The following is a 15,447-nucleotide window of genomic DNA, read 5'->3' on the forward strand; positions in this document are numbered from 1 at the left end:
TACAGCCAAAGTAACTATTTGAGTGAGTGAGTATTAAGTAATAGTACTTCAGCATCATTGATTGTAGGTTTAGACGGAAATTTAGATCTAGGTAAAATGGTTGGGTTAAAAACTCTGGCGTTGTAATTGCGCGGTAAATAATCAATATCTGGTTTGAATGTATATCCGAGAATACATCTAAGAAAGGTAAATTGTATATGAAGAAACAAACATTTTTCAACATTGAAGACACTTATCTTCCTATACAAACGAATAAATCCTTTATAGAATTAGTTCTAAAGTGGATCAGACTTAGAGGAATACAATAGGGATTAAGCTTTCTGTCAATATTACAAGTGGCCAGATCAGTTGATACGGTGTGTAGAAGAAAAGTTGCATCAAATTGAGATAATAAAATTCATCCAATACACCCACGTCATAATCTTTTGATGCACAAAAAGTTAAACACTGATCTCATGCAGTTGCAATAAGTAACAAAATCGACTATTTTGCTGACAAAACCATAGACAAAATGCAAACGGCATCATTGCGATATTACAGTGAAATCCAAAATACCGCGGACTATTTTTGCTTGCTTAGCAAAATGTTTATTTGAATGAATATGCAAAGCTTATCTTAGCCGCTTCAAATTCATCCCGCTATGGGGAGAATAAATTTGAATCGCTTTGTGGTTGCGGAAGAAAATATGGACGATTATTGTAGGTTTTCAGCTTAGATTGCATTGTTCTTTTAGGTAAAAAGTTATCAGACTAGGTATTGTGCGACCCGCCCCAGCTTTGCATGGATGCAAAGTGTTACTTAGAAGTTAGACATAAACCTTTATCTTACCGTATCGTATCTTAAATCACTCTATTGCTAAAAACTGCGTTAAAATCCGTTGCGGAGTTTAAAAAATCTAAAGGTTCAGTTAAATCTACGCGGGCAGCCTGCGAGCGCGATGGCGATGGCGATCAGACCTAGTGTATGAATTTGTAGCGATGGGTTTATATCAACGCGTCCTGTCGCATATTGGTCGCAGCGATCTATGCACCCGCAGTAATCGCCATTGTTATTGACGGTTTGGCCTAAAGTTTCAATCAAACCAACGCGTGCAAATCGCCATCGCCGGGGCGATCAAAGGCCAATGATAGATCGCGGAACCTATGAGTCCTATGACAGTTCACGCGACCTGTCATTGGCCTTTGATCGCGCCGTGATCGCGCCAGCGATGGAGATCTGCACGCGTTGGTGTGGTTGAAGCAGAAGCTTGCGAAACTTAACACAGACATTAGTACCGTTTTGCTAAAAGTTATTTTCTGTTTTAATTAAAATTGTTATTCAACTACAACAGTAATTGACTTTAATGCTGTGAAACAGTGATAGCTTGAATATCATACTTGTGAGTTGTAAAATTCAATACACAAGGACCTAGACTAGAGGTATTTCGCTCCGAAAAGCTTTAGCAATCTTGTAATATGCTATAACAAATTGAAATAGACACTAAACTTTCTCAGTGATCTCAAAAATATTGACTAAAACCCAGAATAATCGAATACTTTCGTAATGATGAAATTTTTCAATCGTCTGTAATCGCTTTTAAATAACCGTCCGGCATTCGCCGATATTCTACTAACGATCCTTAATTACGGGGCGTAATGAGGCAGATAATGAGCTACGGGTCAGATGTATCATAGAGCGCCATTTTGGAAAAGTTTGACGTAGGTACTTGTACATATTTTATGTAAGTAAACGTCACAACTTCGCCTTTTTGTTGCAATATCGCTTCTATACAGTGCATATCAACATCAATACTGCTTGTGAGCGTTATGTTCGTACTTTTGTACTTTGTTATTATTTAGTTCCAAGTTTTATATAAATAAATCTCTTATCGCCTTTGTACGTCTTTATTACCTGTACTAAAAATAGTAATTAGCTCAGTACAAATATATTTTCGTGTGGATTTCTCCTCTTTTGAATGTTCAAAAGCTTTTTGGAGGATGATGATTTTACCTACCCCTGATATATTCAAGTATCTTATTAAAATTCTTTGGTGATAAAAATATAGTGTTGTTTATGCAATATGTCAGTTATGTCCTTCTATTTCATCAAAGCACAGAAAATAGGGCAAAAAATTTGCATACTGCCATCTCATAAAGTAGGGGCCCAATAACCGCTCCCTGGATGAGCCCTTGTAGGCCAAGAACGGGGCGCGATATTAAAACAGCCGGAGTACCACATTATATGTTAATGTCTAGTCGTAAATGAAACAAACAGTGTTGGGTAGGAGCTGTGAAGCAAGTGTGTTGGAGGAGTTATAACAAAAATGCAGATGGGCCAAGAAATTTCTAATGGACCAAATACTAGGTACTCATCGACGATACCTTTCAGTTTGATATTGCTAGAAAATGTAGCAAATTGTTAATTTCATTACTGCAACTAAATAAATTAGGTCATCTACTACCTGCTTTCTTTTTTTGTGTGTAAATCTGATCTGAAATATGAACTTCAGAATCACAAAATCAGAAAAATATCTAACAAAATGATAAAATGACAACTTAGGAACCTCAACAAAATAATGTGTAAAACCACATTAAATTCAATAGAAAAAATATTACTTCTGTCACCTAAATAGACGGATGTACGATACTGAACGATATTACTCTCTCAATAACGTAGTTGATAATTCTAATAACACGTGCATGATATACCGCGAAACCGCGGTTGAAAAACTGTATAAATCAATAAACATAAAAACTATTTCTTTCGTACAAGTGAGACCGATGAAAAAAATAAATACTTGAGCAAAAATTCATTTATTTTCAGGTCAATTCCTTCGCAACTGAATAGTCGCTGTTTGGTACAAACTTTCGCGTTCATTGTAAGTTGTGTCTTGTCGTAACCGGGGACATAAAACAACTTTAAATATTAAAATTGTAATTAAAATCCACTTAGACCGTTAACCTATTTATTTTAAGTGTCTTCGTGAGTGTAATTCTTCACCTTCTTTGTTGCTTTATGACAAAATCTTAAGACTAGTTGAAGTTGTCTTCAAATCTAAGTCATATAATAGGGCAAAGGTTTAACTATGTTTTCTTTAAATAGCTTGTGAATAGATAGATTTAACTATCATAAAAAAGGTGTTTTACTGAAAAAAATATATACAAAGTGACTTGTAATGAGTGAACAGCATCCTTGTAAGATTATAGTACAGGTCATTTGCAACCAATTTTGTCATGTTATGCCTAAGCAAAAGTCAACTATTTCTAAGATAACTATTTGCTTAATTTTCAGTCCTATAAAATACTTTAACCTACCCATAAATGTTCGCACTAAAGTTAAATAAACCCTAGAGAACTCCCTTATTACAAGCTCGTAAAGTGAATGCCATAAAAATTCAGCTCTCGTCGGAGATAATTGAAAAACTGTCGGTCGTTAAAACTACCGGGTCGCGCGCAAATTATGAAAATCGGTCACTTGATGCGACTACTCATCCTTAGTTGAGAACTCAATTGGGAATTTACTTTTTGCTTTCTGTAGAGTTCCGTGTCTTATTAGTTAGTTCTACCGCCAACCTAGGATGTATCTGACTAGGCCGCTCAATCTTCAGATAGTGATTGGAGAATTCCGTTGAAAAAGTCCGTTGATCTACCACGCTCCTGCATTCCATAAGCTGTGATCGATTATGGAAGGAAATGAGAAAGATAACTTGGACGCGTATTACAGAACAAATCTCTACTCAATTCAATTCTCAATTCAATTGCAAACATAGATGAAGCTTTTTTGGCTAACAGATTTGACCATCATGTAAAAATTTACCCCATCTATAAAGTCAGTAACCCACTTATAAACATTTATTGTGGTACGTTAGTCGACTACGACTCGCTCGCTCATATACGACTGAAAGATTATTGATAACTGTCTATAACATAGTAAATATCAGTACATACAGCATGTCCTGTTGTAGGTTTCTACAAAATTCTTTACTGTTTAGTTAGCGAACTAAATACGCTGAAGCAGACCCGAGCGCCTGACTTATAACGCAGTGAATTTGATATCCCTGGAGATAATGGTGTCCAATACCTAGCACCCAATTAGCTAGATTAGGGAAGAGACAATCTCTAATCGATAAAGCAAAGTTTTCATGACAAAGCTTCAGAATCTGTTCAGTTGACAATATAATAATCGATTTCTAGTCAATGGAACCCTAAGCGGTTGCATGAGACCATAATAACAATTGATTTCTTAATAGAAATTGTCAGACTTGTCTCGATTCTGCAAAAGTATTGCAGAATAGGAAACTTATGCCCTATACATTGTACCGAATGAAAACCAAAGTTGTAAATAATAAACAACCACTTAACGTGCATTATTTACAATTGATTTATTTATATCAGACCCACAGTATTCTCTGAAAATGACATCGTGTTGACATAGTAAAGATATTCACAGTAGGATTACTATAAACTTGAATTTACCTTTATTCTGGCAGTTCAATTCAATTGCATGACGATATTAAAGTGGATTTAGGAACCAAGCAAAGTCAAGTTAGCTTTGATCCATCTTAAAGTTAGCAAGTTCAAATCTTCGCAAGCAAATTATGACCCCCGCAGATTTGACTCAAAATAAATTTTGTTCATAATAAAGAAGTAGCGGTTACTAAATAGTTAGCATAGCCAAAAGTTTTGAAATTTTTGACAATTGAAAACGAAAATTTGCTATCGACGACTGTGTGATCACATCTAACGGTCTGAGTCACAAGCAAGTAGTGTACCTATGAAATAATTGGAAGTTATTTACTGCTATTAGGCGAGTGAGTGACTTGACTGAGTAAGCTTACTGTAGTTGTACCTACACTATGTTATCGATATTGCAAAGAGATCAACATTACCATTCCGTTGTTGATACACTTGTTGATTTAAATATTTATCGAGCACAGCCCACCACTACGCCAGTATCTGCATTCTCTGGTGAATAAATAATGAAATATTTATTACAATTTTGTATGCAAGAGCCATCGAATACCATTTGTTTATTTTATGAGGAAGTCAACGTTAATATTTTAGTACTTTACAGTCATGATGTGCTTTTAAAAGATTATTGATCTAATATTTCTACAATGTTAGAGTATCATAGATAGAGTGCCAGGTTATAATTAATTACTTCAGCAATCACGATAATCAAAACCACTCCCATTTTCTATGAATACTCTAAAATGCCTTGGTCCAGCAGTGGACGTCATTTGGCTGAAACGAACGAACGAACTCTAAAAAAGCTGTAGGTAACGTAGGTACAAACATTTTCTTCTTTAACCAAACTAGAGTTTTAATCACAACGTAGTCTCAAACGTTTAAATCCAGAGTTCTAGTCAAATATCCGTAACAAATGCATTGTAAAGTACACCCGAGAGTTTTTTACTATTTGCGGCGATCAAAGGACTACGAAAATGAGTTTACTTCGCTTGTAGAGCTCACGGCCGCGTTTAATCAATCTCTACTACGAATGATTGTGTGGTTTCTGAAAGCTCAGGCTTTAGAAGCTTTTTTGAACTTGCAATGGTTTTGTATGACAATTAACATTACTCTTTTATCAGATTGAGTTAAAAATTGGCAATAAAAGATTATAATTCATTTTTCGAGTGACATATAAGGCAAAGTATGATAAATAAAATAGGACCAGCAGCTTAATTGAACCACCTTCATATTTCGTATAGCAGCTAGTCTATAAGTACTTTCCCCTAAAAATAATGCAACGTAAAAGTTTAACAATCGCAATCAAGGGAATTTAATACAGCAATTTATGTACAATATCTAATTATTCATGCATTTTAGCTGAGCGACAAAAAAGACCTGAAAATGCTTCGTTCCGTGTAAAAAAATTTGTATAGAGTTACTTCGCACCGTAAAGCGATTTTGAAATCGAAATCTCATTGCCTATGAAGATGAATGCCTTCTTCTCATTCAACTACAATCGTCTTAGGGAAAAAAACAAATTGGAAAATAAACAGAAACATAATCTTCCAAACTACTTATTTGTGCTTACTTTTACTAGAGTTCCAAGAATGAATAGGTCTGGTAAACGTCGCGGTGGATAACAAGAGGTTATCATAATATTGGCTAACCTCAAACTGTTACAATGTTATTTTTATAACATTTGAGCACTTTTGTTGTGACTAGTCTCTAGATCTGAACTATAGTTACTAGATCTGTGGATTAGTGGTAAAGCCACCTGCCTCAGACCCAGACCGGTTCCTAGTGAGGGCAATATTATGTGCTTGATTGTAGCCTAAGCTTGCAAATTGGACTATGACGCGAGTCAAACCTGCAACCACAGGTGAAATTAAGCTGTTAAACAATTCTACTCCATTTGGTCGATAAGTAGACAGACAAAAGTCTAGTTTCCTAAAAATTTTTTTAGTCTGTCATGTTTCATCATCATCATCATTTCAGCCATAGGACGTCCACTGCTGAACATAGGCCTCCCCTAGTGCTTTCCACGTTGCGTTCGTAAAGGTAGCAGGGAAGCGCTTGATGCAGGCTGCTACCAATCGATCAACGTGGAAAGCATTAGGGGAGGCCTATGTTCTGTCATGTTTAATATCAAAAAATATTGGACACGTATATTTTGAATTTTCAATCAATCAAATAATTACAAAGTTATGGTGGTTGAAGTTCCGCGCGACGTCACAACGTAATGCACTTTTAGGCACTCATTGACGCCTCTTCTTTTGAACTTTGGCGTACTTTACCTCTTTAAATTTCCATTAGTTTGAAAAAGTGAAAAATATGTGTCGAGTATTTTTTGATAAGTTAACTGATTAATTAAAATTTTTACTTCTTACCCCGGAAACATCCCTATTAGCGCTAGCCATTAGTTAGCATTTGTAACCTACGAGTACTTTGTACATCATGAACAACGGAATCCTATTCAATTTATCAAACAAAGCAATCGCAAATGGGCTCTAATCAGGTTTAGTTAATTATCTACTGATCCATTCGCCACACAAAGGAAGAATGTCTGGCCGGCTGAGTACTCGCTATATGGATCTAAATTTGGAGCGAGAAAATGATAATAAGTTTATTTTTAGGTTAAAGTTCAAATGGCTGAAATGATTACTAATGTAATCACTCACGTAAATATCTGTCTACTACAGTACATTTTCTAAGAAAATTCACTGGATGATAGACTTAAAATAAATTAGTTTTTATACAGGGGACAATTTTCAACTGAAATCTTTTAAAATAACTATTTAAATCGCGCATGTCAGAAAACTTGTAAAAATCTTTATTGGATGAAATACTTTACGTAAAAAGAAACTTTATAATTTGCGTCTTTTTGCCGATAAGGCTTTTGTATAAAATACTTGAAAAACCTCTATAAACAGAAAATTAAAATCTGCTTAGATCCGAGAATGGACAAAAATTGCTGAACCATCAACTCTTAACAGATCGTTTAAAAGCTTTCGTTTAGGTAAACCTCAGTGATTTTTCCTAAAAACACTTAGATAATGGAAAATACCTATAATCAATTTTGTTCAAGTAAATTACTTGAAAGTCTTTCGAATTTAATAAAATTTGAAGAAATCGATTTGGGTTCCACTTGAAATATTCAGGTATAGGATCAACTCACAAGACATTTTATGTTGGCTTACTGCATTTATAATACCTATAGCTATATTATACAAAGTAATAACTAAGTAAGTATCAATACATATAGGGAATCTATTTATACTCACTGATTAATCACGAAGTCTCAGAAACCATAACTAGGTGTTATGTTAAACTATTTGTTTTCTTGTCAAACTTGAAATTTTGCAGGTATTCCTTATAGGGTGTACACATCCGCTAAGAACGGATTTTACAAAACTCCACTTCTAAGGGGGTAAAACCACAGAATAATAATAAGTACTAGGTACGCGTACGAAATCGCCGCCGGCCGCTGGTATCCAAGTACGATTAGGTGTATTATGCCTGTTTCAGTTACAGCTCATTGAGCATGCTCAAGTCAAAAATACTGGGTCATATTATACCTACAGCTGTTTTATTTTTGTATGGATCTTGACGTCATAGTACATACGTCGACAATTCTTTCAACAATATTAAGAATTCACAGACAACACGCCGACAATCGTAAAATAGAGGTTATGCGCGAACTGGGATGCGAACCACTAAAATGTTGCGTTTTTTCGCTTTACGCGGTTTTCGAGTATCTTTTCACCATAAATATTTTATGGGAAACGTCAAAAGCACTCCTGTAACGGCTCTTCATTCAAATTCGGCTTTTATTACGAGTACAAAAAGCACAAGTATAATATGTGATCGGATGTAGACAGTTTATTGTTACGGCAGTGGGAGTAGGTGAAGTAGTTCCACCAAGATTGTGTCAACCAAGATTTCTATGTTTACTTAGTCCTCAACACATCAAACTAATAAACAAAACTTATCCGAGACTTATCCCACCACTGGAACTCCAGTACAGCCAGGATCTAAGCTTGGCCTCCAATGAAACCCAACCAGTGAAAGTTGAGTAGTACCGGGGGATAGCTAACTTTCTTGAAACCCGCGGCCGCACCGAATTTAATCAAAAGAACATAGGAGGATTTTATTAATTAATTATGTAAGTCCTTAGACAAGAGATAAAATACAATGTGTTATTGTGCAAATATTAGTTTACTTGAATAGGTAGATTTGTTTACGACAAATTATTATTCGTAACCTTAATAAAATCTACGTAACTGATTCTCTACTCCATTCACACATATTGTGTAGTCAGCGTATGTGGTATCGATAAGCCGATATTTTTATAAGGGCTCATAATTTTAAGCTCAACATAAAGTTTGGTCCAAGAATTAAGTACGCAAAATCGTATTAAGATTTTTATGGATCACATTACACTCGAACTAACTATATCTATTACATAGATCGAGGTAACAAACCAAGTACTTACTTAGTTATTTATTTACCAGCTTACTTATGTTGGTAAATAAGTAGGCTGTAGCAAACTGATGTCAGACATTAGACTTACCTAAAGCAAATCGATTAAAATATGCAGTTAAATTTCATTATTTTAAGCAAATTTAATCCCCAGGAAAGGTATGTTTGGTTAATCTACATGTGCAAATAAAATTAAATGGTCGTTACTACGAGTTTATGCAAAAAAAGTATATTAAAACCTTTTCCAGAATGTAACCAATAGTATCGGAGTAGTACACTCCGAAAACCGTATCAATATCGGTTCAGCTAAAAACGAGATAATCACGTACAAACATTCCGGTCCCTCCTAAATAGGAGGAATTATAAATATAAAGGTAAAAATGTAACAAAGGCAGCTAAAAGCTCATTACACTAGGAGCCGTATCGCCTCTATGTAAATTAATTACGTCACCTTGTATGGGAGCATAGTAAGTCTTGTCTCATAGTACACCACACCCACGCTATGTCCTATGCCTCAATGCATACTGTTACCCTATTAGTCAGTTAGCACCTTAGATAGTTGAGATATTATATCTACATTATTATAAAGAGGAAAGATTTTGTTGTTTGTTTGCTCGTAACCTATGTATAAACATCATACAAGAAGATACAGATTAAGGAAAAATGTAACAGTGGTATTTTCCCAGAAAGATCACGATGTTTGCACATTGTCAAAGTTGTATTGTTTATTCTGTTGCATGTTGTATCCTATCAGCTGCCTTCTGAACATCATCAGCCCATCTAGACGTTTATGGTACTTGCTTTATTATTTGAAGGTTCCAACGACTTAACAGTAAGCCATTATAATATGGTCGCATACCTATTTCTACCTATTCGCCCGTATTCACGAACAATGCTTGCTATGTGAAGCAGCAAATCGAACGCACAGTGTTGAATAGAGCTTTGTGATTGTTTCGCTTGTCACCCTGTGCGTCCACGCGCACTGTGAAACCTCATAGTAATGTTTGTGAATACGGGCGATTATGTATTAATAAACTTTTATTTTTTCCTTGTGAATCAAATGACTAATGAAAGATTACGTTGTTGTTGTGATGATATCATACCTACACGCATAACAAGAGTGTCATAGCTACTATACTTTTAAATTTAATAATATTATCCACCAATTTAAATCAAGACCAAGTGTCCAAAACTATACGTTTGTATTTTATTCGTATTTACAATGTCAATATTATGTAGTTTGTCATAATATAGGTAAGGTATTTGAAATAGTATGCAAGGCGGCTTTTTTAAACATACAACTGTTGACTTTGCATCTTATTGACATGAAAATAAAGTTCAAAACCAATTGACGAGATACAACCGTCTTCCACTTACAAATGAGATTGTTATTGTATGCGAGTTCAAAGATTATCGTTTAATAAGTTTAACCTCATACAGTCAGTTGACAAAATGATTCTGTTCGTGCAACGCGTTGTTTGTGTTTTCGTCACAATAGTTTTGTTGAGTGCTCAATGTTCTTCGATACGTATTAACTATGTGGAAGCAGTAGACGCAGAACCCGCAAAAGAAATAATCAAGAAAAACAATGAAGATTTACACCCTGATGAACCAGAAAATCCACCACCTAATCTGCCGTTTAAAATTAAAGTACCACTAACCAATGAAGCGCGAGAGAATCTTCTGCTGCGTGTCTACAGTGAGGACAAACTTCAGAAACTGTTGCTGAAGACTTCACCTTCGAAGACTCGTGTGCCCAGGCAAGCGTCGCACCAGCTGTACCCGAACCTGACTCCGAGCCCGTATCAAACGCACTCCGTCCAGTATTACAACAACTCGTCGCCCAACAGCAACTCTCAGTATGGTCAGACAAACCCGTATAACCAGCAGTGGCAAAACCCTAGCACACCAAGCAATCCCACGTATCCTGGGCGTCCTAACCCATCTTACAACCCAAATACCTATGGTCCATCAGGCTTCCCGAATCCATACGTGCAATACAACAATTCTCAAAGCCCAAATGGTCCCCACCCTCAAAATTATCCATCAATAAACCCGGGAAATTACACTTCAAGTCGTCCAAACTACAACCCTAGTCAGAGACCCCCGTACTATCCTCCAAATACCAAGCACCCTCAATTGAATCCAAGTTACAATCCATATTACAACTCTTCTTCGTATCACCCTAGTCAAAGACCGCCATATTACCCAGGACAAAACACTTCTCAACATCAATATAACGTTAACAATAACACTAGACCGTATGCACCTTACAATCCACCTTATAATACGCCGCATAACCCACCCTATAACACACCCCAAAACCCACCCTACAACACACCCCAAAATCCACCCTACAACACACCCCAAAACCCACCTTACAACTCACCACATAATCCATCTTATAACCCAAGCCAAAGACCACCTTATTACCAACATAATTCTTCATCACCTTACGACCCTAACAACCACAATTTCTCGAGCAACTCCTATTACAATACCACTCCACGTCCAACATTTGGCCAATACCCAAACACGAATACCAACTACCAACAAAATTTCACATCACCTTATAATTCAAACAATAACTTTTCTAGCACCTTTTACAATACCACTTCAAGACCCTTTGGTCAATTCCCCAACACAGACTCAAAGTATCCCTACAATCCTTACCCCAGCGGTTACAATCCAGCTGGATTCCCTGACAACAACTACAGACCTAGTGTCCCAAGCAATAAAGAGCTTTTTGGAACCGATGACCTTTTTAAACCCATTCTCCCCAGAAACCCTCAGTTCCCTACAGGCTACGACCCTAAAACCCAAGCAGAACATTTTGCGAAATTTGGGTATAAATAGAATCTTCTCGAAACATGTTATAGCTTTACGTTTATTCTGTTCTGATTCTTGTATATGAGTCATTTGTGTGTTACTAGAACCAAAACAATTGTATCTGTTTTTATAGTATTTTATAAATTAAATATTATATGATTAAATACTGTTTAATATTTATTCATACCTAAAATCTATGCGCCTAATTGCCCGTTTTCACCATCAATCCCTATTTTTTAAGTGACCCCTATAAAAACAAAATGCCTGTTAAGTGTTACCATAGGGGTCACTTAAAAATTAGGGATTGATGGTGAAAACGGGCATAAATTCCTCAAAGAATACTTCTAATTTTGACTTTTGACCGCACGATAGAAAAAGAATAGTGAATATAAAAACATAACAACAAAGTAGGTAAATATCTCATTACTATTGAGTAATTCAACGAATTTAACTTATAATTTAATCAAACATGAATGTAAACACATTATAAGATTAAAAACAAACGTGATGCTGACAGTTTATCAAAAGCAGCGCGGGAGCACGCCTCGCGTTGATAAGTGCTAACAAAAACAAGTCCCAAAAGTTATCTATTCGCTGTTTTTTCACATGTGGCTATACAAACGGTGCAGTTGAACAGTGCAAACCAAATTGCTTTATTGTCCAAAAGTCAGAGTCTGTGAAAATAACAGTTGGCGGCTAGTCGCGAAGTTATATCCGGGGGACACACGGAACAATATTTGAACGAGCTTTTTTACTTTTATTCATACGTTGTCAAACGTTCTGTCAATTTGTACACTGTATTTGTTTTGTTTGAGTTATACCTGTTGCTTTGCCAGCCGTTTTTAGAATGTACAGTCGCAGAATGAAAAGGTTCGTCACCTTAGTGTCGGTTTTCGCTTGCACTAGGTACTGTAAGAGTCAAACCTGCCAACATAACAGTGCAAGAAACAGTGCTGCTAACATTTAAATAAATATAACGTTTGCTAACAAATAAGGTTTTGCTTGTTTATTTTTCTATCCCATCAGTGCAATGCAATGATAACATTGACCAATTGACAATAGTTTTTTTTATTTAATAGAAATAATAATGGCAGGTTGAACCGACAAGAAGGTTTTAGTTTATCAATCATAATCTTCTTGACAAGATAAATCGTCAAACAATTTTGATCTGAATAATTTTGAACTTTACTGACGAACAGTTAAAGATTATTTTCTCTAACTCGAGATTATTCTGTAACATAGTTTCAAAAGGTAATATGTGCTCGCGATTCGTTGAAGGAATCAATTTGAAAACTGACGAACCTTTTCATTCCGTGACTGTACATCGCTTCAGCGATCACAGGTTGATTTAGATTTAGGAAGTTTGTAAAAAAAATATTTACTAGAGAGATTTTAATGCTTTTGTTTTTGTTGATGTTCTTACAGCAATTTCAAGTGATTTTACGAGTTCCCAGAAACGTTTGAGCAGTCAACATTATTAAATATTACCGAATCATAACAAGATATCAAATTACTAATAATATTAATAGCCGAAGTGATGACCTGGAGATGACATCATACGAGTACTTAGTTGTGTAGAGAACAAGATAAATACGACAATAATATTTTAAGTATTTTTATTTGCTTATAAGTAACTAGCTTTCCGCCCGCGGCTTCTCCCACGTGGAATTTTGTCTGTCACAGAAAAACTTTATCGCGCGCGACCCTGTTTCAAAAACCGGGATAAAAACTATCCTTTGTCCTTTCCCGGGACTCAAACTATTTCTACGCCAAATTTCATCAAAATCGGTTCAGTGGTTTAGGCGTGAAAGCAAGACAGACAGACAGACGGAGTTACTTTCGCATTTATAATATCAGTATAGATTAGATTTATATCGGAATCAGAAGTAACTAATGCAAGTAGCTACTGACAAAACCACAAGTATGACAGGTAAGAAAAGAGCAACAATACCTCAATGGTGTCAGTGTCGGACTGTCCGACTCAACCAAGAACCAAGGAACATAAAATATTGCTTACTGTAGTAAAGACAATATCGTGCTTCAAATAGCACATTAAACCACCATTTGATTTGGCCTTATCTTAGAACTCAAGTTACTTTCAAAAATTTGAATTTTCAAAAGAAAAAGTTCGTTGCTCGGCTCGCCACCCCACCGGGCAGTGTGTATCAAACTTTATACAGACGCCACATAAAGTTGGCCTCTATCACTACGATCGGGCTGAACGCTCGCTTTTAGATTTACTTTCCAATTGTACCAAAACTGTTCCAATCAATTTGCGGATAACTAATGTTGCGAACACATTATCAAGTAGGTACTCATACTAGTAAGTAGTACCTATTCAGACCAGAGGCCCTAGACCAGGGGTTCCCAAATTGGAAGACGCCTTTAAAGAGGGGCGCGGACCATCTGTGTACTTAAGTATTAAAAAACCTGCGACCACTGAGAGAATACATTCCAGACTGCTCGATATGACCAATAATAATCTGGACTGGAGGATGGGAGCGCGGATTTTTTTTTTATGGTCGAAAGGGGGCGCGTGTCAAATAAGATAGGGCAGGGTTTCCCTGGGACAAAGTAAGGGACAGGGACAAAGTAAGGGACAGAGACAAAGTAACATTTTGTCACAGTTTTAATTTCGAAATCGCTTCATCGAAGTAGCAAAATACAAAAAACATCAGAGCGAAGAGATTTTAAAAATGGCACGATTGTAACTTTGTCCCTCTATGACAGGAGTCACAGGAGCAGCATTTTATAGAAGTTCCAATTTTTTTGCAGAGTATGGAACGACACTATATCAAAGAGCGAGTTTGCAACGAGAACGTATTCTAATGTACTGTCGACTGTTCCTTTTAAAATAAATTAAAGTAGGTGATTCGTACATCTACGAGTCGCCAACAGTGTGCTTACCATGAGTTTACGTTAGGTGTTCTCGCTAGCGAGTGCGTCAAAAAATTCGAAGATTTTAATTTTTCAAAGTGGCCGCTAGGGACGCTGTGCAATCTGTCACATTAAATGTCATTTTTTACGCAGTCGCTAGCGAGCACACCTATTGTAAACTCATGGTAAGCACACAGTTCACAAACCGTTTAGAAATACAAACGACAATAATATAAATAAACGAAAGATACAAAACATCACCCAATATTTAAGTATATCAATCCTGTCATAATTTTCCGCCAGATGCACACGTCATCCCGATATGCCACGAACATTGTAAGGAATAGTGGACACGAACAAACTACAATTTCCCCACATGAATGGCCACGCTTTCTTTGATCGTAACTTTAATTTTAAAGGGATTTTCCTGTTCACTTATTTCCATTCTCATTATAAAGTAAATTGGTTTGGTAAGCAAGTCGTGAATGCATAAGAAAAACGAAAGAAACTTTGTAGATTATGTTAGAAGAGTTAATATGCAGAATTCTGCTACTTGACTAGATATAGGCCCGCAAAAAAATAATTTAACTGAGTGAAAGATACCTCTTTGGCTGACTTGTACCATCTTGATTTAACCGTTATAGCCTTAACAGTATTTTTTATGTAGTGTGACAGACTTTTGACATTTTTTAAAGTTAAAGTAAGATGGTGCAACTCAACCTTAGTATTTAGCAGCTGTTATTATCAGTGTGAAATTGACCGTCAAAAAAATCAAGCACAGCTAGTCAACATTAAACATTTGTAGAAAAGTTGTCGACCACGAACCGTTGTA

General features: G+C 36.0%; 1 protein-coding gene across 1 annotated transcript; it reads left to right on the top strand.

The window, feature by feature from the left end:
• Nucleotides 1-10,334: 10,334 nt before the first annotated feature.
• On the top strand, nucleotides 10,335-11,865 carry LOC114359925 (DNA-directed RNA polymerase II subunit RPB1). The gene has a single exon (XM_028314473.1). The coding sequence runs from the start codon at nucleotides 10,362-10,364 to the stop codon at nucleotides 11,763-11,765; it is 1,404 nt and encodes a 467-aa protein (XP_028170274.1). The 5' UTR covers nucleotides 10,335-10,361; the 3' UTR covers nucleotides 11,766-11,865.
• The last annotated feature ends 3,582 nt before the right edge of the window (nucleotides 11,866-15,447 follow it).

Source organism: Ostrinia furnacalis, unplaced genomic scaffold, assembly GCF_004193835.3.
Source record: "Ostrinia furnacalis isolate ACB-3 unplaced genomic scaffold, ASM419383v2 OfSCF4694, whole genome shotgun sequence".
Lineage (NCBI taxonomy): Eukaryota > Metazoa > Arthropoda > Insecta > Lepidoptera > Crambidae > Ostrinia > Ostrinia furnacalis.